This window comes from Mixophyes fleayi, chromosome 1 (assembly GCF_038048845.1).
Source record: "Mixophyes fleayi isolate aMixFle1 chromosome 1, aMixFle1.hap1, whole genome shotgun sequence".
Taxonomy (NCBI): domain Eukaryota; kingdom Metazoa; phylum Chordata; class Amphibia; order Anura; family Limnodynastidae; genus Mixophyes; species Mixophyes fleayi.
This window is the reverse complement of record NC_134402.1, coordinates 207,073,208-207,099,779: the sequence shown is the minus strand read 5'-3', so window position 1 is coordinate 207,099,779 and position 26,572 is coordinate 207,073,208. Positions and strand designations below refer to the sequence as shown.

The 26,572-nt window shown below is 45.8% G+C and overlaps 1 protein-coding gene across 3 annotated transcripts in view; it reads right to left on the bottom strand.

Annotated features, from left to right (window-relative positions):
* Nucleotides 1–256: 256 nt before the first annotated feature.
* Nucleotides 257–26,572, bottom strand: part of PIP5K1C (phosphatidylinositol-4-phosphate 5-kinase type 1 gamma) — a 238,503-nt gene continuing 212,187 nt past the window's right edge. For 2 of the 3 annotated variants that reach the window (XM_075204822.1, XM_075204823.1), the window contains 2 exons: nt 26,292–26,376; nt 257–1,417 (listed from right to left, as the gene is read on the bottom strand). In XM_075204822.1, the coding sequence (XP_075060923.1) occupies nt 1,146–1,417; nt 26,292–26,376 (357 nt within the window). In that variant the 3' untranslated portion in view covers nt 257–1,145. The remainder of the gene's footprint in view (nt 1,418–26,291; nt 26,377–26,572) is intronic. The other variant, XM_075204825.1, reaches the window with a different exon arrangement.

The following is a 26,572-nucleotide window of genomic DNA, read 5'->3' as shown; positions in this document are numbered from 1 at the left end:
AAAGCTAAAATTATTTACACTTATCCGTGATATCTTACAAATTCAGTGATGTCCTGCATCTTATTTTTAGACACAGGAAATCTAGTAGCAAGGTCTTAATTAACCCTTCCTGTCTTCAAAAGGCCTCACATATCAAAAGGCCTGATTAACATATGGGCTTTTTTTCAGACAGTTCAGAATACACATTCACACAAAACATCACAAACCCCAAACAAGCCATTTTTCCACATCACAATACACTTTCTAAACAGCAGACTTTCTAAACAAAGGCTCATTTTATTAGATATATACATCAGAGATAAAGTATTTCCTTTAGCAAGGGTAAAACAGAAAAAGCAATTTTTCTACCCTGGTCTCAGAAATAACGATTTCCTATCTTAAAATATACACAATATCAAAGGTAAGTACATTGCCAATTATATAAATAAGCGCCCTGTTATTTATATGTGATCCAGTCACATCTAAGAAAAAGAAATACCATCTAAGAAAAAGAAATACCAGCTAAGATAAGAAAGGTGTAATTTAGTGTCCTAATAAAAAGAACATATCCCAGGTGTTTTGTAGTGAAAATAGAATACAAAGTGGTGCTGTGGTGGAAAACAGGAGCACGGAGTGAGCACAACTGTCTGCGACTAAGAGATTTCTCCACCTATAACACCAGTTTTATTTGTCATTTTGGTAATGCTAGAGGTTTTTGTTTTTTATAATTACCACTGTTGTATTATTTAACTATGGTTAAAGAAGCTGTCCATCCAAATTTAAATATTTAATATTAAACCCTGCTTCCTCCAACTAACACATATACTCTCTCCCTAGCCCACCCTACCCCAGCACCTCTTTAATTAGATAACTCCAGAGAATTTTTAACTTCAGCACTTTCAATACTTTTGGGCCTATTATGTATTGAGAACAGTGATCGAATGGCAGCTGAAAATGTCTCCCGAATGGCCTGTTTCTCTGCTTATTTGAAGGAGGTAGGAGGGGTCAATTTATACAGTTATGCACTATTTATTGCAATTAAAAATGGGTAGTGTTATTTATGCCAATCACTGTGATTGCATGTGTAGGTATGCTTCAATAGTTTTGCAGTGGAAATTCACAGCCGCTTCCTGAATGATTAAGTAGCTGCAGCAGTTTCAATTTATTTAGGCAGTCAGTGAGATCACGGTTGCTGTGGACCACCAAAACTTGGGAGGCTTTATATTGTAAACCTTGATGCATAGTGACAAACATTCTATCAAGTCCTTAGTCTCACCATCATCCTCCAGATTTGGGTAGCTGCGTGCTCCACGTAGGTCATACTTTTTTTCTTCCTCCTCTATGGGGATTTGCCCTGCAGAGAATGCAGCAGAGGGTCCCATGGGACGAGGAGCAATAAGTGTGCTTCTTCCTTTTTTGGAAGGTGAGGACTTCAGTGCTGAGGGGATAAAAGCAAAATAATGTAAATTAGTGTCGCCTAACTAACGATCTGAAGGGCCATCTATTTAATATAAAAAATGATATTTCCAAATATTCAGAATGCATTTAATGCCCCAGAAAACCACAGAATAGTATAAGTAGAATAGTTTTCATACATATCAACACAATTAGATTTTACTTTTAAAGGACATTTTAATCCCAGCTTTTTCCCATTGTTATGGACTGGAATAATATCAGGCCTAGTGGGCGGTTCCCACGATGGCCTGTGCAGGTGACTAGCTGAGTCAGGATCATACAATGTTTAGAAAATAAGAACACAAGACGGTAGGTCTGCTTAATAAGTACTTCAATGGATATGACCATAAGTACATATAAACACATGGAAACAATGCAGCAAAGTTCTGTACAGCAGAGATGGTGAGATGGCAGTTCAGAATATCACAAAGTCTTGTAAATTGATGCATAGAGATACTTGCAAACAGAGTCCCAAAGATGGTGCTACCAGCACTTGGTTGATGAAGCAGGTTCACCCACAGGAAATCCAACAGGAGAGTTCAGGAATACACAAGGATCAGGCAATGCACAGAAGTCCATGGAGACAGGCTAGCAAACAAGTTGCACTGACAGTGAGCAGGTGTCAGTGCTGAGTTTAAATAGAGCAGGTTTGAATGGCATGCCCTGAAGTGAGTCATGTGATCCACAGGAAAACAGAGCAGACAGGAAAAGTAGCAAACCTGGACAGGATTGTTACAATACCCCCCTCCTTTAGGTTGGACTCCGGACACCTACGATAATTTTTTAGGGAATCTTTTCTGAAAGTGTTTGAGCAAGCGAGGGGCATGAATGTCTGAAGCTTTAACCCAGGAACGTTCCTCAGGCCCATAGCCTTTCCAATCGACTAGAAATTTCAGTGAACCTCTGGATCTACGACAGTGCAATAATTGTTTGATCTTATATTCAGTTTGATCTTGAGAAGTAGCCGGAGGCGGAGAAGCTGTGACGCTTGAAAATTGATTTTGTACCACCGGTTTTAGCAGAGAGACGTGAAACACATTGGGAATCCGTAGTGAGGATAAAATTTCTAATCTAAAAGCTGCTGGATTGATCATCTCGGAGATTCGGTAGGGACCGATAAATTTGGGTGCTAGTTTCATACTAGGAACTTTTAAACGGATATTTTTAGTGGATAACCAGACCTTATCCCCTGGAAGAAGTGGAGGAGCAGGACACCTTTTCTTATCGTAAAATCTTTTAGCCCGAGCAGCAGAATTCTCCAGATTACTTTTGGTTTGTGTCCAAATGAGAGAAAACTTGCGTAGCAGGGAATCTACTGCAGGAACTGAGGAGATAGGAGTTAGAGAAAAGGTAGGTGGTCTGGGATGACATCCATACATGACGAAGAAGGGTGAATTACAAACAGCTTCATGGAAATGATTGTTATGGGCGAACTCGGCCCAAGGGAGGAGTTCCAGCCAATCTGCTTGGTGAGCAGACACATACAGTCGTAGGAATTTTTCGAGCTCTTGGTTTGTCCGTTCGGTCAGGCCATTAGATTGAGGATGGTATGCCGAGGAAAAGTCCAATTTAATTCCTAACTCAGAACAAAAGGATCTCCAGAACCTTGAAACGAATTGTGAACCACGGTCTAACACGATATGGAGAGGACAGCTGTGGAGGCAAAATATTTCTTTGATGAAAAGTTCTGCCAACACTGCGGAAGATGGAGTCCTTTGAGCAGAATGAAATGAGCTGCTCTCGAAAAACGGTCTGTCACCACCCAGATAACCGTATGAGCTTTGGAGGGAGGCAGATCGGTAATAAAGTCCATAGATATTTGAGACCAGGGTACTTCAGTAACAGGTAGAGGAATAAGAGGACCGCAGGGTCTATGTCGAGGAACCTTATGTTGTGCATATTTAGAGCAGGCAGAGACAAATGATTTCACATCTTTCAAGAGGGATGGCCACCAATAGTTCCGGGTCAGAAGTTCTCCAGTCTTCTTGACTCCCAGCATGACCCGAGAAACGAGATAAATGGGCCCAGCATAGCAACTTGAGACGTAGATGTGGTAATATGAAGGTTCTGCCTGGAGGGCAAGTAGATTTATGCACAGGAGTAAGGGCCAAGACACAACTAGGGTTGAAGATGGGATGAATATCCTCGGGAGAATCCTGGTCTTCGGAATGCAAGGACCTAGAAAGAGCATCTGCTTTTTTATTTTTTGATCCCGGACGGAAGGTAAGACTAATATCTAATCTTGAAAAGAACAAGGCTCACCTGGCTTGACGAGGATTCAGACAACGGGCTGAACGGAGATAAATGTACCCTAAGAAAGGAACCTGGGGTTGCTCGAAAAGGCATTTTTCTAATTTACAGAAGAAGTTGTGTTCTCTCAGACGGGCCAGGACTTGACCTACATGCTCCCTATGTGAAGGGAGGTCTCGAGAAAATATCAGAATGTCGTCCAGGTAGATGATGACGAATTGATAGAGAAGGTCTTGGAAAATATCATTCATGAGGGTTTGGAATACAGCTGGAGCATTACAAAGCTTAAAGGGCATTACTAAATACTCAAAGTGCCCATCGTGTATGTTAAATGCTGTTTTCCATTCGTCACCTGCTTTAATACGAACAAGATTGTAGGCCCCTCGTAGATCTAATTTGGAGAACACAGTGGCACCTTTGATGCATTTGAAAAGCTCAGAGATGAGAGGTAAAGGATACATATTCTTAATGGTAATAGCATTAAGGCCTCGAAAGTCAATACATGGCCGGAGGCCGCCAGCCTTCTTTTTAACGAAAAAGAATCCAGCTCCAGCTGGAGAGGTGGACTTCCGGATAAAGCCCTTTTTGCAGGTTTTCTTGAATATATTTAGACATTGCTTGGGTCTCAGGAAGAGAAAGGGAATATACACGACCACGAGGAATAGGTTTGTCAGGAAGGAGCTTGATTCCACAATCCCAAATGCGATGAGAGGGAAGCTTGGTTGCTTCCTTTTCACAGAAGACATCTGCATACTGTTGGTATTGAGGAGGTAAAGATGGTAACGAAGAAGCAGTGGTTAGATGAAGAGGTACTACTTTTTTCAGACAGTGAGACTGACACCATGATCCCCAGGACAAAATTTGAGCAGTATGCCAGTCCAGAGTTGGGGAGTGGAGACGTAGCCATGGCAGACCTAAGACAAGGGAGTTGATGGTCTTTGGGAGGACTAGGAAGGAAATTTTTTCCTGATGCAGAACTCCAATCTGAAGGGAGAGAGGAACAGTCCGGAACTGAATGAAGCCTCCTGGAATATTACTGCCATCGATGACTGTAAGGCGTACAGGACGTTCCAGTGGTGTAGTAAGAATATGATATTTCTCAACCACAGTTGCAGCAATAAAGTTACCGGCTGCACCAGAATCCAGAAAGGCATCAAGCGGAATAGAAAGATTCCCAAAAAACAGAAAACAAGAGATTCTCTTTGTGAGAAGAACTGTTGAGGGAAAAATCAAACAGACCTAACGGTGTTCCACCTTGCTCTGTTTGGCCTGAGCGTTTTCCCAGACGCGTAGGGCAAGTAGTGATGCGATGGGCCTTCCCTCCACAATAGAGGCATAGATCATTTTTAAATCTTCTCTCCCTCTCACTTGGAGAGAGGCGGGACCTACCCACTTGCATAGGTTCTTCTGTGGGCAGAGAGGCCCCTGGGCTCTGGAAAACAGGGCGATGATTAGGACAGCGGATCTGTTCCTTTTCTTGAACCCTCTCCTTGAATCGAAGATCTATTCTGACACATAGCGAGATCAGATCATCCAAAGAAGATGGGAAGTCACGGGAAGCCAACACGTCTTTTAATCAGATAGGCCATGCCAGAACGTGGCCACCAGCGCTTCATCATTCCAACTCGGAGGCCATGGTCCTAAATATGATGGCATATTTCCAGACAGAATGAGAACCTTGGCGTAGACGAAGAATTCCTGAAGCTGCACTGAAAAGCCGACCAGGTTCATTAAAAATTTGTTTGAAAGTTGTCAGAAATTCTGTATAATTTTGTAGCAAGGGTCATTCTTCTCCCATAGGGGTGAGGCCCAGGCCAGGGCTTGACCAGAAAGAAGGGACAGAATGTAGGCAATTTTAGCCCTATCCGTAGGGAAGTTCCTGGGTAATAATTCAAATTGAATTTCACATTGAGTCACAAATCTTCTACATGACGGGGTTCCCATCATACATTGGAGGATTAGGAATTTGTGGGTGTAAGGTAGTTGTGTTTGCAGAATCCGAAGAAGACTCAGCAAAGATCTCAGGTTTATGGGAGGATACCAGTGTGTTCTGAAAAGAATCCAGATGAGAGGATAAACCTTGTAAGAAGAGGCGATCTTGATTGGACTCTTGCTTTTCCACTCTCCCTACTACATATTGCAATAGGTCCTTGAGAGAGGGATCGCCCATGGTGGTCATTTCCTTTTTGGTCAGTGCAAACTGTTATGGACTGGAATAATATCAGACCTAGTGGGCGGTTCCCACGATGGCCTGTGCAGGTGACTAGCTGAGTCAGGATCATACAATGTTTAGAAAATAAGAACACAAGACAGTGGGTCTGCTTAATAAGTACTTCAATGAATATGACCATAAGTAGATATCAACACATGGAAACAATGCAGCAAAGTTCTGTACACAGCAGAGATGGTGAGATGGCAGTTCAGAATATCACAATGATGAGCATCCGCACACTTGGCATAATAAACAAAGTCTTGTAAATTGATGCATAGAGATACTTGCAAACAGAGTGCCAAAGATGGTGCTACCAGCACTTGGTTGATGAAGCAGGTTTACCCACAGGAAATCCAACAGGAGAGTTCAGGAATACACAAGTATCAGACAATGCACAGAAGTCCATGGAGACAGGCTAGCAAACAAGTTGCACTGACAGTGAGCAGGTGTCAGTGCTGAGTTTAAATAGAGCAGGTTTGAATGGCATGCCCTGAAGTGAGTCATGTGATCCACAGGAGAACAGAGCAGACAGGAAAAGTAGCAAACCTGGACAGGATTGTTACACCCATATGACTTACTTGAGTGAAGAACAGTATTTACTTATTATTTATAAAATTTGCAAAAGACTTTCAGTACAATTCATGCCAGCTACAAACAGCAGTAAAACAGGCAATATAAAGCCCTATTATTGCTATTATTATCCTTCATTTATAAAGTGCTAACGTACTACACAGCTCTGTAAACTGAGGGCATCATGACAAACAAATTACATTCAATGATATAAAAAGAGCTTATAATCTAAGAGGTTTGGAGAAAACCTGATGCTCATGGAAGCAGAACAATAATTGTAGCAGCTGGACAGGAAAATGTGTATTATTACAAGTTTCAGCTGCCAATGGTGTGTCATGGGTGAAATGAGGAGAGACAGTGGAAAGTTGACACACGCGAAAGGAGAACCCATTACTGTAGAAACCTTAAAAAAATCAGCTGCTGTCAAGCATAACTATCCTTTACCAGTTATAAAAACTAAACCTTCATCCTCTCCTGGTTTCGGATAAGGCTTTTGCTTTCATGCTGCATACATACCCCTGTGATTGGTTACTGACAGCTACTCCAAGCTGGCAGTTAGTTTCTTACTTTAATGTCATGGTCGCTGCCGGAAACAGAGCCAAGACTTAAGTACATCATTTGGGGGTGCAGGTACGGTCACCAAGGAGGCACTGAGATAGCAGTATCAATGACAGTTGACAGCAATGGCAGCTGAACACACTGGGGTTAGCAGCTGAACGGAGATATTAGATCTTCTAAACCACCTGGTCCTTGTTGTAAGGACACTCCTCGGCACTACCATCAGGTCTATCTGGGAAAGATCAAACTTTACCAGAAACTGAAAAACGTCATTGTGAAAGACCTATTCTTCTGTATGGATCAGAAACCGAATGACATAAATCAGGGACACAAAGTGCAGAAAGGAATATCAAATGACATTACATGACCTGACCTGATTGGAGACATTTCCTTCATAATAATACTGCCTATTGTTCCACCGTGCCGGTTCTGAAGGCAAATATAGTCCGGATTTAGGAAAAAATGCTGAGATGTTTGACTTTTACAGAAGTTTTTATAATGCTGGATCGCTGTTAAAGCCGTGGTCGGTGCCCGGCCGCCGCGACTCTCACCTGCATCCCGGCCGTCGCTATGATGACTGGGACGTCACTTCCCGGTCGTCATAGCTGGGAAGTGACGTCTCGGCCGTTGCCTGGACGCTGCAGTCTCTTTGCGCCGCGTCCCGGCATAAGCAGCAGGCGGGCGCGCGAGCACTAACCTACAGCCACACACCTGAAACTTGTTATGACAGCCTCTAGGGCTGATTATAGTCTGGCTCCCATTGATCCATTTCAGTTCCGTTGCTTGTTTGTCTCAACCTCTAAGAGTACTCCAGCCTAGTCCTGAATTACTACCTGCACCCTATCAGGAGTTCAGTGATGTATTCTGCAAGAAGAAAGCCGACTCCCTTCCGCCACATCGGGATTATGACTGTGCAATAGATCTTGTAGGAGCTGGTTGCTTCTTTGCATCTAAGAAAGATGGTAGCCTTAGGCCTTGCATTGACTTTCGTGGTCTGAATACCATTTCAGTTCCGTTGCTTGTTTGTCTCTACCTCTAAGAGTACTCCAGCCTAGTCCTGAATTACTACCTGCACCCTATCAGGAGTTCAGTGATGTATTCTGCAAGAAGAAAGCCGACTCCCTTCCGCCACATCGGGATTATGACTGTGCAATAGATCTTGTAGGAGCTGGTTGCTTCTTTGCATCTAAGAAAGATGGTAGCCTTAGGCCTTGCATTGACTTTCGTGGTCTGAATAACATCACTGTTAAGAACACGTACCCTCTGCCTTTGATCTCCGTCTTGATCGATCAGCTTAAAGCAGCCCCCAACACCCAGTCAGGACACTAAGGAATATCTTGTTATGCCTTTCGGTTTATGCAACGCTCCGGCAGTCTTCCAAGACTTAATCAACGATGTGTTGCGGTAATTCCTTGGAAAATCAGTTGTCTATCTGGATGACATCCTAATTTATTCACAATCCTTGTCTCAGCATCGTCAGCATGTTCGTGAGGTCCTACTGAAGTTACGTGAACATCATCTCTACGCAAAACGAGAGAAATGTGAGTTAGAGGTGTCCACTGTGACCATTCTGGGGTATATCATCTCTTCATCAGGATTCGCGATGGATCCCACTAAGGTTCAGGCAATACAAGATTGGGTCCTCCCGACTAACTTGAAGGCGATCCAAAGGTTCCTTGGCTTCGCTAATTATTATCAAAGATTCATAGCCTCATTTTCCTCCTTGGTGGCTCTTATCACTGCTCTCACCTGAAAAGGAGCCAACCCTGCTGAATGGTCTCCAGAAGGGTTGGCGAGGTTTTCAGCCCTCAAGGCCGCATTAATTTCAGCACCAGTTCTTAGACACCCTGATCCGGAACTCCCATTCATTGTAGAGGTAGACGCCTCAAATGTTGGTGGAGGGGCCATCCTCTCCCAGAGAGACCCTCAGACTAAAAAATTGCATCCCTGTGGTTACCTGTCTAGAAAATTTTCACCCGCAGAGATTAATTACGACGTTGGAAACCGTGAATTGTTGGCTATCAAGTGGGCCTTAGAAGAATGGCGGCACTGGTTAGAAGGAGCCACACATGTAATTACGATCTTCACTGACCATAAAAATCTCTAGTATATCCAGACCGCGAAAACCTTAAATCCCAGACAGGCCCGCTGGGCTTTGTTTTTTACCCAATTTAATTTCTTTATCACTTTCCGTCCTGGTTCAAAGAACACCAAAGCTGATTCACTGTCCCGCAGTTTCATGGCATATTATCCCCAGTCTCCTGATCCATAATCCATTGTTCCCTCAACCTCCGATTATGTTGCCCTAACTCAGGATCTTTGTGCTACTCTTCGTCAGTTCCAAATAATTGATCCAGCTCAGACACCCGCTAATAAATTATTTGTACCCATTCATCTCCGTAAGTCAGTCCTCATGGAAGGCCATGATAATCGCTCAGCAGGTCACCCAGGATCCAAAGGACCATTGAAGCTCTGTATCACTGGGTTTGGTGGCCTACTTTAGCTTCGGATGTAGTGAACTATGTCCGTGCTTGCCCAGAATGTGCTAGAAACAAGTCTTCTTGTTAGGAACCCCTCTAACCGGTACAGCACAACCTGGAGTCTGCTCTGCCAGTCAGGTGTTCACTGGAGCCCCTAGTAGTGGGGACAGACTTGGCTGCAGACTAGCAGAGGGTCGTGAAGTGCGTACAGACTAGGGAGAACCCAGAAAAGCGGAGTGAAGTCCAGGCAAGGGTCGAGGGCCGGCAGCAGACAGGGAATCCAATACACAAGCCGAGGTCAAGGGTCACGAGCAAACAAGAAGTTCGGTAAACACGCCAGAGGTCGGGGTCACAAGAAACACAGGCAGGGTCCAAATCCAGGCAAGGGGTCATACACGGGCAATCCAACACAATTTTCAAAGGACAGGAGCAAGGAGCGGAGCAAGGAGCAGAGCAGGTCAGCAGACTGGTAACAGAAGCTATAACCGGGAAGTGGCTGCAGACCTTAAATACTTAAATACTGGTGGCCACCAATCAGAGCCTAGCTCTGCACACACCCACAGGACACAGATCAAATAGAACAAGCCCCCTTATTTAATCAGCCCACAGGGCTGCCTATTTGCGCGCATGCGCCCGGCTTCCAGCACTGCCGGGACACCGCGCTACACAGGAGGTAGAGAGCGGAAATGACATCCCGGTCGTCAAGGTGACGGCTGGGACGCCAGGGGGAGCCGGAAGCGAGTGTCGTGACACTTCTAGGATTCGTCCTTCTGGTCAATTGATGCCTCTAGGTAAACAGTGGACACATCTTTCAATGGATTTCATAGGTCGATCTCCCACGGTCTTCTGGTCATAACACCATCTGGGTATTTGTTGACCGTTTCAGCAAAATGGCCCACTTTGTTCAATTACTGGATGCAAAACTTTTGGCCACATTGTTCATTCCACATATCTTCCGTCTCCACGGCCTCCCAGATGACACTGTTTCAGATCGAGGGTCCCAGTTCATTGCACAGTTTTGGAGGGTATTCTGCAATTCACTTGGAATCAAAGACAGCCTGTCGTCTGCTTATCACCCACAGTCGAATGGCCAGACGGAAAGAACTAACCAAACTCTAGAGCAATTTTTACGCATTTATGTATCAAAGTTTCATGACAACTGTCCTCTCTTTTGCCTTGGGTGGAATTTGCATATAACAACTCTTGCTATTCTGCAACTGGTACATCCCCTTTCTTATGTAACTACGGGTTTCATCCAAAGGCGAATTCTCTCTCCTCTGACCATGTTACCGGGACTTTTGCCTTTACATCCCAGCTAAAGTCCATCTGGAAAAAAGTACACTCTGCTCTACGTCACGCCTCTTGCAGGTCCAAAGTCCTCGCTGATCGTCACGTGGTCCTTGTATATTAAAAGTGTGTGTTCGAGTCTGGCTGTCCACTCGAAACATCAGGTTGAAGCAACCATGTTAGAAACTAGGAACTTGGTTTATCGGACCGTTCACTATCGAGAAAAAAATCAATCCGGTGGCGTTCAGACTAAAACTTCCACCATCCTTAAAAATTCCTAGTACCTTTCACTGTTCCCTCCTGAAAAAGGTCGGTTCCTCCCAGCAAGTTCCATCATCACTCTGCAAATAGACCTCGGCCTCTGCTTGTGAAAGGTGACCATGAGTTCATCGTGGAGAGAATCCTGGACTCGAGAAAAGTGCAAGGTCAGGTCCAGTTCTTAGTGCACTGGAAGGGTTACGGCCCAGAAGAGCGATGTTGGATACCACAAAAACGTCTCCACGCTGAGAGACTCAAGAAGGAATTCTTTAAAAAATTTCCCACGAAGCTAGGATGTCGGAGTTTCTTGACTCCTCCTCAAGGGGGTGGTACTGTTACAGCCTCTCACCTGCGTCCCGGCCGTCGCTATGACGACCGGGACATCACTTCCGGGGGGGGGGGGGGGGTCGTTGTCTAGGCAACAGTCGGGGCGCTGCAGTCTCTTTGCGCCGCATCCCGGCATTAGCAGCACGCTAACATACAGCCACACACCTGAACCTTGTTATGACAGCCTCTAGGGCTGATTATAGTCTGGCTCCCATTGGTCCATTTCAGTATTTAAGGCAGTGAGGACTGAGCCTCACTGCCGGTTATAGCGTCCTGTTTCAGTACTAATGCCTGCTATTTGCTCCTGTGTTTGGTGTGTAACCAGAGATTGATTACCCATGTATGACCTTTGCCTGTCCCTGGACTTTGAACCTGCGCTGACCCCGATCTATTGCCTGAACCAGGATTCTGAACCTCTGCTAGTGACCCTGATCTTACGCCTGTCCCCGGATCCTGAACCTGTGCCCCCTGACCTTGGTTTGTCCTCTGGATACGTTGTCTGCTGCTGGCCCCGACTCTTGCTCAGTGAACAACAGACTCCAGAGCAGACTCTGGGTTTTGCTGTACTGGCTGGAGGGGTTCCTAACAATCGCATAACATATTGCCATCATCTCCTGAATGATTGTGTGTAGTCGTCTCTCCTTCTGTGGCATAAGCCACTCCGATTCTGAGGGAGTTATTCCACAATCCTTTAGCTATGAATCTTGCCACCAACCAAAGGATCTCCTTGCGGCCTTAGTAGGTCTGATGAAACAATCTAAAGAAGTTGGACTACAATCCACCTGAGTAAGTAGATCCAGTTGAAGGACCTAGATGCACCATCTTGCCCAAAGGAGAATGCAGATAGTTCATGAGAAAAATCCCCAGAAGGCAAAGACAATCCCCATGTTAAAGTTAGATGTTGGGACTGAAGTTGATGTGCTAATAACTGTATTTTGACAAGCCTTTCTTCCAACAAAAACTTTGTCCCATGCTGTATCTATGTGTACTCTCAAGGACTGCGGCTGCTGAAAAAGCACAAAGTGACTTTTTGCTGGATGGATGATCTAACTGTGGTCATGTAGGAAAAATATTACTTGGGCTGTTCTGCACTGTGCAACTGTGGTTGGATCACTTATAAATAACTTATTTGTGGCTGCATCATGTAGAAATAATTTATTGTACAAATGTATTTCAATTAGTGTTGAAGGCACATGAAGGTTTAATTAGACTTGCTGCTAGATTTCCTCTATCTCTAAAACAGGATACAGGAAATCACAGCATGTTTTAAGATACAACAGATAAGTGTAAATCTTGCATTAAAATCCATGTTTGGGGTAACATAGTGCATCCTGATACTAAATATAACTCAGACTTCAGGGGGCTAGCCTACCCCCTATGAGGTTGTGTACAAAACTGTATAAAACAGCACTGGTTTGTACTGAAATGTATCAATCTTATTTCTTCTGACCTCTTGATCACAGATACCTGTAACCAGTGTAAACTTTCCTTGTTAGGACTATTGGAGCTAAATGAACATCACTTGCTTCAAAGACCTGCTTGACAACTTCTTACATGCTGTAATTCCTGTGACCTACAGATTAGACCCAACTCTAATCCATTTCCAGCTGAGGTTTGGACCCAGCTTTCCGATACCACCGCTCTGCCCACTACTCAGCAGCTCTGGCCAGTGTGATAGGCCAGGGTGGGAGATCCATCCACAGCAACCCTGATCTATAGGAAGAGATCAGGGGTATCAGGGGTACACCAGAAATGAGGTACCCTAGCAGCGACAGTTACCCAGAAGGAACGAGGTTCTGGATGCCGTGAAGGAGTCCAGTGGTGGCAGCATTTGTAAGCCCCTCCTACTGCGGTTAGAGGGCACATTTGGGATAACAAAAGGGAACGGTAGCAAAATAAGCCCATCTGATTTCCAGCAACAACAGACAGGGTGGCATAGGCGGTCCACCCTGTCACAGATTTCTGGTGGCAAGTGGTGGGATAACCCCAGGCGGCTTTACGTGCACCAGTCAGGAGACCCGAGTTATTAAGGAGAGGAATAACTGCAGCCAGGAGAATGCACAGGATGTCTAAGTAGAGTAAAATGTCCAAGGCAGATCTCGAGATACTGTGCCAAGCAAAGAAGATAGATATTTCTTACACAGCAAAAAAGAGCGACATGAGACAGGTGCTGAAGGCCTGGGATGAGAAGCACGAGACAGTAGATGAAGAACCTGACAGTGACCGGGAGGAGACGGGAACGCAAGCTCTAGAGGCATCGGCAGCAACATCCCAGGACACAGCACCTGTTCTCAGCGATAGTTACCCCCCACAGAGTGAACAAGTGGCGCAAGATCAACAGCATGATGAGGGTAACTTTTCGGTACTAATAAAGCAGCAGCTGGGGGTCCGTGGGTGACAAAAGAACTGAGGCGGAGAGGTTGCTTATTATGTTGTGGGGCAATTGGTGAACAATGTGCTGCGCCCAGATTGGGCTCTCTCCACTTCACTAAATTTTATGATAATGTTGGAGATACTGACGGACATTTGTAGGTGTTCGGAATGTCTTGTAGCCTCCATGACTTCCCCAAACAGGAGTGGATAAAGTATCTAGGTCCCACGCGACAGGGTCTTGCAGTGGAAACCTATTGCGGAGTGGCCCCAGAGAACTGTACTGACTACGACGTGGTAAAATGGGCCCTCCTTAAGCGCTATGTTATTACCCCGGAAACCTACTGGTAGAAGTTTTGGGACTTGGCTAAAAGCACCCATATCAGCCATAAGGAATTTGCCAAACAGATGCTGCAGTTGATAATAAGATGGATAAATGGATCTGACGCCAAGTCCTGGGAAGAATTAGTAGACCTAATTTGTAGAGAGCAGTTTCACCGCCGGTGCGCATCGGAGGTGAAGGAGTGGGTATTGGACCGTAGCCAAGCAACCCTGGAAAAAGCAGCCCAGTTGGCAGATCACTATGTGACATGAGGCCACACTGGCAAAAGCGCCAGGTTAACAGCCAACCCCAAAGGACTGTACTATCAGGCGGACAGTCTTCTTCTACTCACCCCCAAAAGCAAGTACCTAACCCTTCGAGTACCACTCACCAGCCACCACCCCGCCCTGTCCCTGGGAGTTATCAGAGGCCATCGGAGCCCAGGCTGGAGAGGAAATGCTACAGCTGTGGAAAAATCAGTCACCTCAGGATGGACTGCCCCACAGCCCCAGCACCCCATACTCATGCCCCTAATCCGAGTCCTGGGGCCCAGCTGACTTGCTTAACTGGTGAAAGTGAGCCATTAGATACTGTTTCCACCCCTGCCATCCCAACAGAGTGTGACGTATCTGAAGATGACTTGTAGGGAAGAGTCACATGTGTGTCCAAATGACTCCCCAAAAACATGTGCGGTAACCTCCAGCCGATAAAACACAGGCTCTAATAAACATAATATTGTGTCTTGTGCACACAGCACACGCACTGCATAAGGCCATCATCTTAGATGTGTTCTGTAGTGTCACTCACACATCCTATCATGTAGAAAGCTTTTGTTTCCGTGGTTATATTCAGCACAACAAATGCATCTGGAGAAAACATTCTTTATAAAGAGAAGTTCCCGTTCTTGTGATGCTACAGGGAGAAGGACTGAGAGTACTCATTGATAACTGTAGTGAGCCCCCATCTTATTGATTCTGCTGCAGTATTGCAGGGTCGCACTGTCAAAGTTACTGTGGCAGATGGACTGGAGAAGGAAGTGCCTGTCGCAAGAGTGCATCTAGACTGGGGAGATGGCCAAGAGTTGCGAGATGTTGCCGTTATGGATGGCCTCCCCACTGATGTGATCTTGGGCAGCGATGTTGCGGGTGGAATTGTGAACTGCACAACCAAGCCAAGAGCAAAAGACCACTGCTGCTAGACAACAGCCATCACCAGCAACCATAGCTTCAGCCAGCCAAGAGGAAAGGCCCTCATCTGTTATTTCTTCAGGAAACAGCCAGCCCTTTGGCTGTGGAAAGACTACGTCCACTAACAATGCAGAGGATGTGGTGTCTTGCCAAACTGATCTTGTGGGGGTGCCCGGTGATGCTCCTGTCCCTAGCAGTATGCCAGATTCAGCGGTGAGTATAGCTGACTACAGTGACTCTCCCTTTGACAGACCCCAATTTGAATTGACCCTAGTAATCACAACATAGAGCCCACTGCAGTGAGTCCTGACTTAGACTATAGTGATGCCAGCATGGCATGGTTCAGGACAGCTCAGTTCTCCGATACCTCACTGGAAGGCATGAAGTGCCAGGCTGGCAGCAGCCTTCTGGCGATGGAAGTGGGGAGTTTGATCTAGCGAAATTGGTTGCTGTACCGTGTAGCTAGAAAGGTAGATGGGGATAGAACAGTCCAAGAAAAAGTTCAAATGGTGGTACCACAGGGATTTCGCGTGGAACTGATGTCAGTTGCCCATGAAGTCCCTATGGCGGGACACCAGGGAAGAGACCGAACAATGAAGCACCTGACACAGAACTTTTGTCTGGCTGGGAATGTCGGATTAAGCCCGGGCCTACTGTAAGTCCTGTGATGTGTTAGCGTCGCAGGCCACCACAGTGCTCGTGCTCCCCTCAGGTCCTTGCCAATAGTTGGGGAACCTTTACAGTGAGTGGCAAATGACATAGTAGGTCCCCTCCTGTGCCCAGTAGATCAGAGAGGAGATACATACTCACTGTGGTGGACTACGCTACCCGATATCCAGAGGATGTAGATCTGACCTTCATAACTGCGGAAAAGGTAGCGGACGCGCTGCTAGGAGTATTTAGCAGAGTAGGGTTCCCTAGTGAGATTCTAACCAATTAAGGGACACAGATCATGAGTGAACTGGTCCAGTGATCTGGGCAAAGTGCGTAGTGTGGTGACTCCATAATGCACCCTACCATCCCCAGACTAACGGGCTGTGCGAGCGGTTCAATGTCACTCTGAAGCACAAGCTATGGGCATTTGTAATGTCGGAGGGGAGGGACGGGGAACGCTACCAGTCACACCTCCTGTTTGCTTATCGGGAGGTGCTGCAGGAGTCTACCTTATTCTCCCCCTTTAAACTGCTATATGTCCGCAGAATCCGTGGACCTGTTGCGGGAGTCTTAGGAAGGGGATCAACAGACCCAGAATGTCTCTGTGGTGGAATATGTGTTGAAGCTCAGAGATCGGTTAGAGTATCTCAAGGGGCTCCTGCAGGCTAACCTAGCAGAAGCGCAGGCAAAACAGAAGACTTGGTATGATCAGGGCGTGTGTGCCAGAGTGTTTGCGGTAGGGCAGAAGGTCCTTGTTCTGATGACCAAACACCAGAACAAGCTCCAGGCTGCCTGGGCTGAACCGTACACAGTCTTAAAATGCCTAAGAAACATCACTTACGTTGTGTCATTTGATAGCGAAGGTAGGCAGCAGTGGACCTACCGCGTAAATATGTTGAAGGCATACCACGAGCGTGTGGAGTCGGCAGCAGCGGTTTGCAGCTTACCGACTGAGGAACCAGGAAGTGATCCACTATCTGAAGGTGGTGTAGAGGAAGCCCGGATGGACTTCCTTGATGATGCACAATGTGGACACTGGTGAGCATAATAAAGTTAGGCAACCCGCTTATCGGGTCTCACCAGAAGCCAAGAAAAATACATACAAGGAGGTACAGGAAATGCTTGGGGTGTGGTCCAGCCATCGCAAAGTCCATGGGGGTCCTCCATTGTATTAGATCCCAAAAAGGACAAGACAATGTGGTTTTGCTTACTCTACTGCCAGTTGAATGAGGTGACCGTGTCTGATGCCTATCCCCTGCACTGAATTGACACTGTTAGACGAGTTAACTGGAGCAAAGTATATTTCCACCTTTGACTTGGCCAAGGGTGTCAGAATGAGAGCATAAATCTGATATGATGAAATAGAATATTAAATGTCAGAGCCCAAATAAAATATTGCATTGAGACATAGAAGTGAACAGGGTTTTTAAATCAGATAAATGTTTGTTTTCTTTTTAAAACATTTGGTCAATTAGCCCAGTAGGAGGTAATTAGGTTGAGCAGACTCGCTTAAGATATGCAGATCCTAGACCTCCATTGTTTTGATCCTGTATTCCACTTCCTAACTGACTTCCTTTCAAGAGGTAGTGTAAACACAAAAGAAGCACTAGGTGTAAAATAGAGAGAGCCATTTGCTAGGTGAGAATGTTGCAGACAAAGACAGCATTTGAAGGCTGCCTATACAGGTATAAAAAAAAATGAACTTCAAAGAGAATGTCTTCAAATTTAATATTTTGGGAAATCTGTGCGCCTCTTCATACTGAAAAGCAGAAATCAGACTAGGGTAATTGTGACTGGATCACTGTTAAATAACTTTTGGTAAAAATGTATTTAAAGCGAATAGCACAGCGCACTTATTTATGTAATTGCATTTGCACTTATTTTTTTATATTGTTTATATTGTGAGATAGGTAATCGTTATTTCTGAGACCAGGGAAGAAATTTGTCTCTTATCTAACCTTGCTAAAGGATATGCCAATTTCTGATGCATATATCTGACACAATGAGCCTGTGTTTACCAAGCCTTTGGTGTATTGTGGTTTGGGAAACTGTCTTGTTGTGAGTCCCTTTTGTTGTTCTGTGTGAATATGAATTCCAAACGGTCTGATGAAAGGCCATGTGTTAATTACATATTTTGATGTGTGAGGTTTAACTTGGAGACAGGAAGGTTTAATTTAAAATGTGCTGCCACATTTCCTGTATCTCAAAAGGTGCAGGAAATCACAGCAAGGTTTTTAAGAATTATAAAGCTAAAGTATAAATACTAGTGGCTTTGCAATGTATGTAAATTTATGTTTGTATAAATAGAGTATATCCTGATGCTAAAAATAGCATATGTCTGAAAGGTATAAATGCTCTGAATTGTACACTGAAATGTATCATTCTTCTGACTCCATCTGACCTGACCACTGATACCCTAAATCAGTGGGACTGTCCTTGTCAGGACACTTAAGCAATAAAACATCACTCTGCTTCAAAGACCTGCCTGACAACATCTTCAATATTGCAGTTTCCTGTGATCTACAGATTAGACCCTAAAATCTAATCCGTTCTCCGGCTGTGCCTGCGGTTTGGACCCAAGTGTTCCCAGTACCATCGCCCTGCCTGCTACCTGCAGCCCTGGTTAGTGTGATAGGCCAGGGGGGATCCGTCTACAGCATCCCTGATCCATAGTAAGAGGTCAGGAGTACCAGTCCGGGTACACCAGCAAGGAGACACGCTAGCAGCGTCCGTTACGCAGAAGAAACCCGGTTCTGGGTGCCGGTATAGGAGCCCAATGGTGGCAGCAGCTTAAGCCCCTCCTACTGCAGCAAGAGGGCGCTTTTTGGATAACGAAAGGGAACGGTGGAAAAGTAAGCCCAGCGGTTCCTAGCAACAACAGACAGGGTGGCATAGGCAGTCCATCCTGTCACAGATTTCTGGTGGCGAGCGGTGGGATAACCGCAGGCGGCTTTTCGTGAACCAGTCAGGAGAGCCGAGTTATTCATGAAACGAATAACTGCAGCCAGGAGAACGCACAGGATGTCTGATTACACCAACGTGTCCAGGGCGGATCTCGAGACTTTGTGCAGTGCCAAGGGCATTGACATCAGACATTCGCCAAACAGGGCGGAGATAAGAGAGGCGCTGAGGGAATGGCACCGCCAGCATGGTACCCCAGACGTCCAGACAGCAGAAACCCCTTATCAACAGCCTGCAGAGACCTCTACCCAGCAAACATCTCCCATACAACCAGCCCCTCTATCATATGATGAGCGCAGGGCTGCCGGACTAAAGATCCAGCTGGCAGCCTTAGGGGACAACGCATCTGCAGCTGAGCCGGCACAGGTTATCCTTACCTTGCCCTAAATTTGAGGACTATGTTGGGAATATTGATGAACACCTGCAGGTATTTGAAAGGACCTGCAGGCTACACGCTGTACCCAGAGAGGAATGGGTTAAGTATCTGGTGCCCACACTGCAAGGACGTGCAGTGGAGGCCTACCATGGGGTGCCCACAGAGAACTGTGCGGACTATGATGTAGTGAAAAGGGCACTCCTTAAACGGTACACTATTACCCCAGAGACCTATCGTTTAAAGTTCCAGGACTTTACAAAGGATTTACACGCCACTCATGAGGAGTTTGTCAACCTGCTGCGGGAGTTTGTCAGGAAGTGAGTGCGTGGGGCAGGTGCCCAGACCGTGGATGAGGTAATAGACTTGATGTGCCAAGAGCAGTTTCACCGACAGTGTGCACTGGAGGTGAAAGAATGGGTGCTGGACCGGAAGCCAGACACCCTGGAAACAGCCGCACAGCTAGCGGATCAATATGTGGTAGTGAGGCCACACTGGCAGAAGCGCCAGTTTAACAGCCAACCCCAAAGGACTGTACAATCAGGGGGAAACCCCTCTTCTACTCACCCCCAAAAGCAAGTACATAGCCCTTCAGGTACCATTCGCCAGCCACCGCCCCATCCTGTCCCTGGGAGTTATCAGAGACCACCGGAGTCCAGGCTGGAGAGAAAGTGTAACAGCTGCGGGAAAATCGGTAATTTAAGGATGGGGACTGTCCCACAGCCCCAGCACCCCAGACTCGTGCCCCTAATCCGAGTCCTGGGGCCCGATTAACTTGCTTAACTGGTGAAGGTGAGCGACTAGAGACCGTTTCCACCCCTGCCAGCCCAATGTAGTGTGGCGTGTCTGAAGGTGACTCAGCGGAGAGAGTCACCTGTGTGTTTAAAAGACCCCCTAAAAATATGTGGAGGAACTTGCAGCCGGTCCAAGTGGGACCCCTGCAGGGTAAAGGACAGAGACTCAGGGGCCTCAATTACTGTTGTGAATCCCCATCTTATTGATCCTGCTGCAATATTGCAGAATCGCAGTGCCAAAGTTACTGTGGCAGATGGACTAGTGAAGGAAGTGCATGTAGCAAGGGTGTTTCTGGACTGGGGAGATGGCCGAGAGTTGCGAGATGTTGCTGTTATGGATGGCCTCCCAACCGATGTGATTTTGGGCAATGATGTTGGGGGTGGAATTGTGACTGCATTTCTGAACACTCTTACCCAGAGCCAAGCTGCTAAGCTACAGTCTTCAGGATCTACACCTGCACATCCCAGCCCAGAGGAAAAGACCACAGCTGCTAGACAACAGTCATCACCTGCAACCACCGTTTCAGCCAGCCCAGAGGAAAAGACCACATCTGCTATTTCTTCAGGAAACAGCCAGCCCTTTGCCTCTGGAAAGACTACGTCCCCTAGCTACGCAGAGGATGCTGTCTCTTGCCAACCTGATCTGGTGGGGGGGCCCGGTGATTCACCTGTCTCTAGCAGTATGCCAGCGCCAGCGGTGAGTAAAGATGACCGCAGTGACACCCCTTTGACTGACCCCACTTTAACTGACCCTGGTCACCCCAGGATAGACCCCCCCCTGCAGCGTATTCTGACCTAGACGATAGTGAGGACTGCAGGGAAGAGTTCAGGGCAGCGCAGCTCTCTGATCCCTCCCTGGAAGGCATGAGGCGCCAGGCTGGCGGCAGCCTTCCAGCTATGGAGGTAGGGCATGTGACCTGGCGTAAAGGGTTGTTGTATGTGTAGCTAGGAAGGTAGACGGGGATAGACCATTCTGGGAACAAGTTCAACTGGTGGTACCACAGAGCTTTTGTGCGCAACGAATATCAGTTGCTTATAAAATCCCTATGGAGGGACATCAGGGCAGAGACCAAATACTGAAGCGCCTGACACAACTTTTTCTGGCCTGGAGTGTCTGATGACGTCCTGGCCTACTGTAAGTTCTGTGATGTGTGTCAGCGTCTCGGGTGCTCCAGTGTTCGTGCTCCCCTCAGGTCCTTACCAATAATTGGGGAACCTTTTCAGCAAGTGGCAGTGGATATAGTAGGTCCCCCTACCTGTGCCCGTGTCTGACACCTACCCATTGCCCTGTACTAATGCTTCTGTAGATGAGTTAGCCATAGTTCAGGGTTACCTAGAGGGCATTTCCAATTTCAGTAAGATTTGGGAAGATAATCTAGAGCAAATACGGGTGGTGTGAGGGAAGAGGGGGTGGGCATGCTTGACTGTTAGGGCAGAGAAGTGCCAGATGGGGATGTCAGAGGTACAGTACCTGGGTAATCGTTTGGAGGGAGGAAGGGTTAGGTCAGGACCAGGTAAGGTAGAGACAATCCGAGCCTGGCCCCAGCCCACGATCCAGTTACATGTACTAACATTCTTAACGAATGCAGGGGACTACAGATGTTCTGTCCCAGACTTTAGTATTGTAGCGCAGCCCCTGACAGATCTCAATAAGAATAAACTCCCCAAAATAGTTGACTGGACACCCGCTTGTGAGCTGGCATTTCAGTCATTAAGGGAAGGTCGTGCTCCAGTACTGTTGGCGCCTAATTATGACAAGGACTTTATTGTGCGAACTGATGCATCACCTTATGGACTGGGAGCAGTACTTAGCCAGGTGGGGCCTGATGGGCAGGAGCACCCTGTGACCTATTTGAGCAGAAAACTGGTGGTAGCAGCTTAAGCCCCTCCTACTGCGGTAAGAGGGCGCTTTTTGGATAACGAAAGGGAACGGTGGCAAAGTAAGCCCAGCCGGTTCCTTAGCAACAACAGACAGGGTGGCATAGGCGGTCCATCCTGTCACAGTTATGAATTACAGGTACTAGCTGTATCAGGGAAAAACTATCATCACATAGTTTGGGGAAAGGTATGTCCCATTGTTATAATGCCATCATGTTTGGTATTTAAATGAGTGGGAGATTATGGCCGGTTTATGGAAGGGGGAGTTATGTCTCTGGGATATAGCTGTGGAGAGTTACCAAAGGTCAAAACTTTTGGAATATTTCTGAGCAAATTATAGTGACACCCAGGGGACATCCCTGCCCCCCTATTAGCATTAACGTTGCCCATGTGAATGCCGTCCCATTTCATTTGACTTAAAAACCTGTTTTGTGAAGGGACAAATTGTCAGTTTCTTGGGGATCAAACTAATTGAGGGACTGTTCATCTTTTCTGCCTACAGATTATACGTTTGCAATTTTTTATTTGTATGTCAAATCTTTATCTGATTGCTTTTTATTATCTGTAAGCATTGTACCTTTTGTATATTAAATCTACCAATGTAATAGTTCTGTCCTTATTGCTCTAAACAAATCCATTGCCTGTTTAGAAGAGACAGATTGCTTGGCTGGATTAACTCTTTGGAAACCTGTGTGTGAAGGGTTAACTGTTTAGCTACCAGAGCACAGAGTGTGTGCAATTGGGTGATTAAGTCATAGGTTTGCTACGGGCCTTATACGTAGCTGGTGGCAGTTGTTGAGAGGTGTGAAGCGTGCATCTTTGTTGGGAAAGGGACTAGCAAAATCTATAGCCTGAAAGAGAGTGTGAGGTTTAGGCTGGAATCCTGTGTGTTCCCTTATAGTAAACTTCCAAGTCATAAGTGCGCAGAGAGCGGTTTGTGAGAATAAAGGTGTTCAGGAGCAGTTTTCTGACAAAATAGAGGTGATCTATTGTATGACAGTTGGAATATATGATAAAATATGAAATCAGGGAGTAGCTAAAGGGTCCTATTCCTGACAAAGGGGTATTGGCAGATACCGCTGACCCCTCGAGGCTCAAGAATGGTCGGCATTCATCATTCGATTTGGCCTGTCAATGCCATTTGGGATGAAGAATGTGCCAGCCACCTTCCAGCGTGTGGTTGATCACCTGCTGGAAGAGTGTACAGGCTTTGCTCAGACTTACTTGGATGACATTGCCATTTTCATTATCCTGCGAAGACCATCTGAAACATGTAGGGCAAGTGTTAGAGAAGATTCAGTGGGCAGGTCTGACCATCAGTGCAGACAAGTGTTAAATGGGGATGTCAGAGGTGCAGTACCTGTGTGGGGGAAGGTGGGATTAAGCCAGAACCAGCTAAGGTAGAGGCAATCCGAGACTGGCCCCAGTCCACGTCCCAAAGACAAGTACTGACCTTCGTAGGGACCAAAGGGTACTATATACGCTTCATCCCAGACTTTAGTACTGTAGCAAAGCCCCTGACAGATCTCACAAAGAACAAACTCCCCAAAGTAGTTGACTGGACACCCACTTGTGAGCTGGCATTCCAGTCATAAAAAGGAAGCCCTGGTTCGTGCTCCAGTGCTGTTTGCACAATAAAGTCCTTGTCATAATTGGGCGCTAACTGATGTGTCACAGTATGGACTGGAAGCAGTACTAAGCCAGGTGGGGCTAGATGGACAGGAGCACCCTGTGGCCTATTTCAGCAGAAAACTGCTGAACCGGGAGGTGGGGTATGCCACAATTAAAAAGGAGTGATTGGCCATTGTTTGAGCAGTGAAAAAACCTTATTTGTATGGACAACATTTTACTGTGGTGACTGATCATAATCCTTTAAAGTGGCAGCAACATACCTCAGGGGAAAATGGCCAACTGTTGCGCTGCAGCCTTGTACTTCAAATTTATGAATTTGACATAATTCACAGCAAGGAGAGGCTCACAGCAATGCGGAAGGACTGTCTGGGCAGGAAGAGAGACGGATCCTTCGAGTCACCTCTGATAACTTCAAGAGACTGCGGGACCAGAGATCAATCCTGGGAACAAGGCACACTGGTTGAATGCAATGACAAGGGGGGGAGGAGTGTGGCTGGATCATGTAGAAATAATTTATTGTAAAAATGTAATTCAATTAGTGGTGTAGGCACCAATGTATATAATTGCAAATGGACTTATCGTGTTACATTGGGAAGTGTTTTGTATGGAAACGTCTTGCTTGGGGTTGTAACTTTTCTTAGGGAATTCCCAAGCTAGCAATAGAGTGGAGGAAATGTATTTATTTATAATGTATATACCAGGGGAGAAAATGTGTATTTTGCAACTGTCTGAAGAAAGGACCCCATGTTGATCTTATGTTAATTAGACCTTTTGATGTGTGAGTGTCCAACACACCTGAAGGCACAGGAAGGTTTAATTAGACTTACTCTGTCTTTAAAACAGGATGCAGGAAATCACAGCAAGTTTTAGGATATCACATATAAGTGTAAATCTTGTTAAGTATAAATTGCATTCAAATCCATGTTTGGGGAAACATAGTGCATCCTGATACTAAAAATAACTCAGACTTCAGGGGGCTGGCGTCCATTCTGTCATAGACAATATAAGAATAAAACACCATTTACAAACCATGAGTGTCCTTTGACTTTTTAGGTGCTGGCTCCGCTTGTCCAAGACAAGCAATGCAGCAGTGTAGAAATCCATTTAGTAGATAGGTCTTGTCCTTGCTGATTTTCTATTTTGACGTCTGACCTGGAACCAGTACAAACGCTCAAGAAGCAAATGGAGGAGCTGGCCGTCGGAATGGCAGAAATCCAGCGAGAGATGCGCCAAATGGGCACCCGTAAGGGCGGCCGCTCGAGGCGCGTCCCCCTCTCCGGCGCCGGGGAGAGGCCGGACGCCGCTCCCCGCAGCAGAGTCTGCCCGGACCCGCCCCGACCCCCAGGCACCCGAAACGGCCGGAGCCCGGGCGGGCGCCCTCGGCACCGCGAGGAGCGCCCGGCCCTGCCACACCCCCCCTGGGTCCACCCCGGCGGAGCGCACTAGTTCTCCCCGCCAGGCGCTTTGACGTTAAGCCGGTGACCACTTCTACTACACAGTTGTAAAGAAAGTGCCCTCTGCAGGAAGTGACACTGGAACTTTGTGGATCCTTTCTGGGAACAAGGTAAGCCAATCCTAGAGTAAAGAAAAAAACCTGCCCAGGGTTGTCAACTTTTTTTTTTTTTACTTTCTTTTCTCAGCTGACTAAAGGACTAACCCCATATTCAAAGGCTGCAATAGAGTCTGATAGGGAAATATAAATATTTTTATATATTTTAAAGGTGTTCTCAATCCAAACACATTTTTTAGTGCAAGAATGTTGGCACCTTAACTTCAAAATCAGTATCTCTTTAGATATATTCCTATTAAAGTATAAACCACTTTTTACCCACTTCAGTCACAGGGGTGTTCAGCAATCTATTTACACTACTTGGGATGTGGTTTGCCTCATCAGACTCTCGATCGCTGGCTGCCAGAAAATAACATGTTCCAGGTCATACAAGAAAGAGCCAGTAACAGAGAAGTCAATGGGATTTTTTCCAATGTACCAGAGAAGCTTCTTGTCTCTATCAATTACATCTTCGGGTTTATTATGTGTAGGGAAGTCAAAGCAAACAGTGAGAATTCGCAGCTAAATAAGTACATAAATAAAGCCATTGGCAGCATGAGGGATGAATGCAGTTAATTAACCTAACAAGCTACTAAACAAGTAAATTAATATAAATAAAAAAATGCTTAAGTCACATTAAAAGTCAGACTGCTAGAACTGTTCAGTGGATTCTTAATAGGTGACCATTAATTCTATTAAAAAATGTGACCATTGACATTTCTGAGGAAGTCCAAACAACTTCTGCAATGGTAATATATATTTTATATTACCAATTTTAGTGTATACGGATATAGCAAACTTGTACCAAGTGTGGAAATTCATTCCATGCTGAATGCAAGAAAATATATACTGTACAGAAATTATGTAAAAACAAACAACACAGTGTCATTAAACTGCAATTAATACATGTACTAGGATGTTGCGACTCCCTCAGCTATGACCTCATCTGTGTTATGGTCTCTATCCTCTGTATCCTTGTCTTTGCAACCCTTCCTCTTCAGGTCTCATCTCCCACTGTGGATTTCACCATTCAGTGTATGTCCCACTTCCCCCATTTAGAGTCTACCTCCACCCCACTTTAGTGTTTTAAAATGCCATCCTGATTTATCCTAAAATGGGCTGAAGTTTCCAACTACAACCTTGTTTATGTAGACCATCTCTCAGACTGCTTGACTTGCCAACAGTGGCTACTCACAGGATGTCTTGCGGAACACCGTATTAGTCATGAATTTGAAGAAACGTTCAGCATAAAAACTTGGTCTGTGTACAGACACAGTGTCCTGAAAAAAAAATAAAACAAAAAACAAACAAACAAACATGTGCAGTATATTCAGAAATTATATCAGTTTGACACATGCACATATATTTATTTTTTATTTTTTTCAATTACTATGTCATTTGCAATTTAAAGCAGATGTTCACATTAATATCATACTTCTCCGTTATCCAGGATTTCCTGCCTGGAATATTAAGATT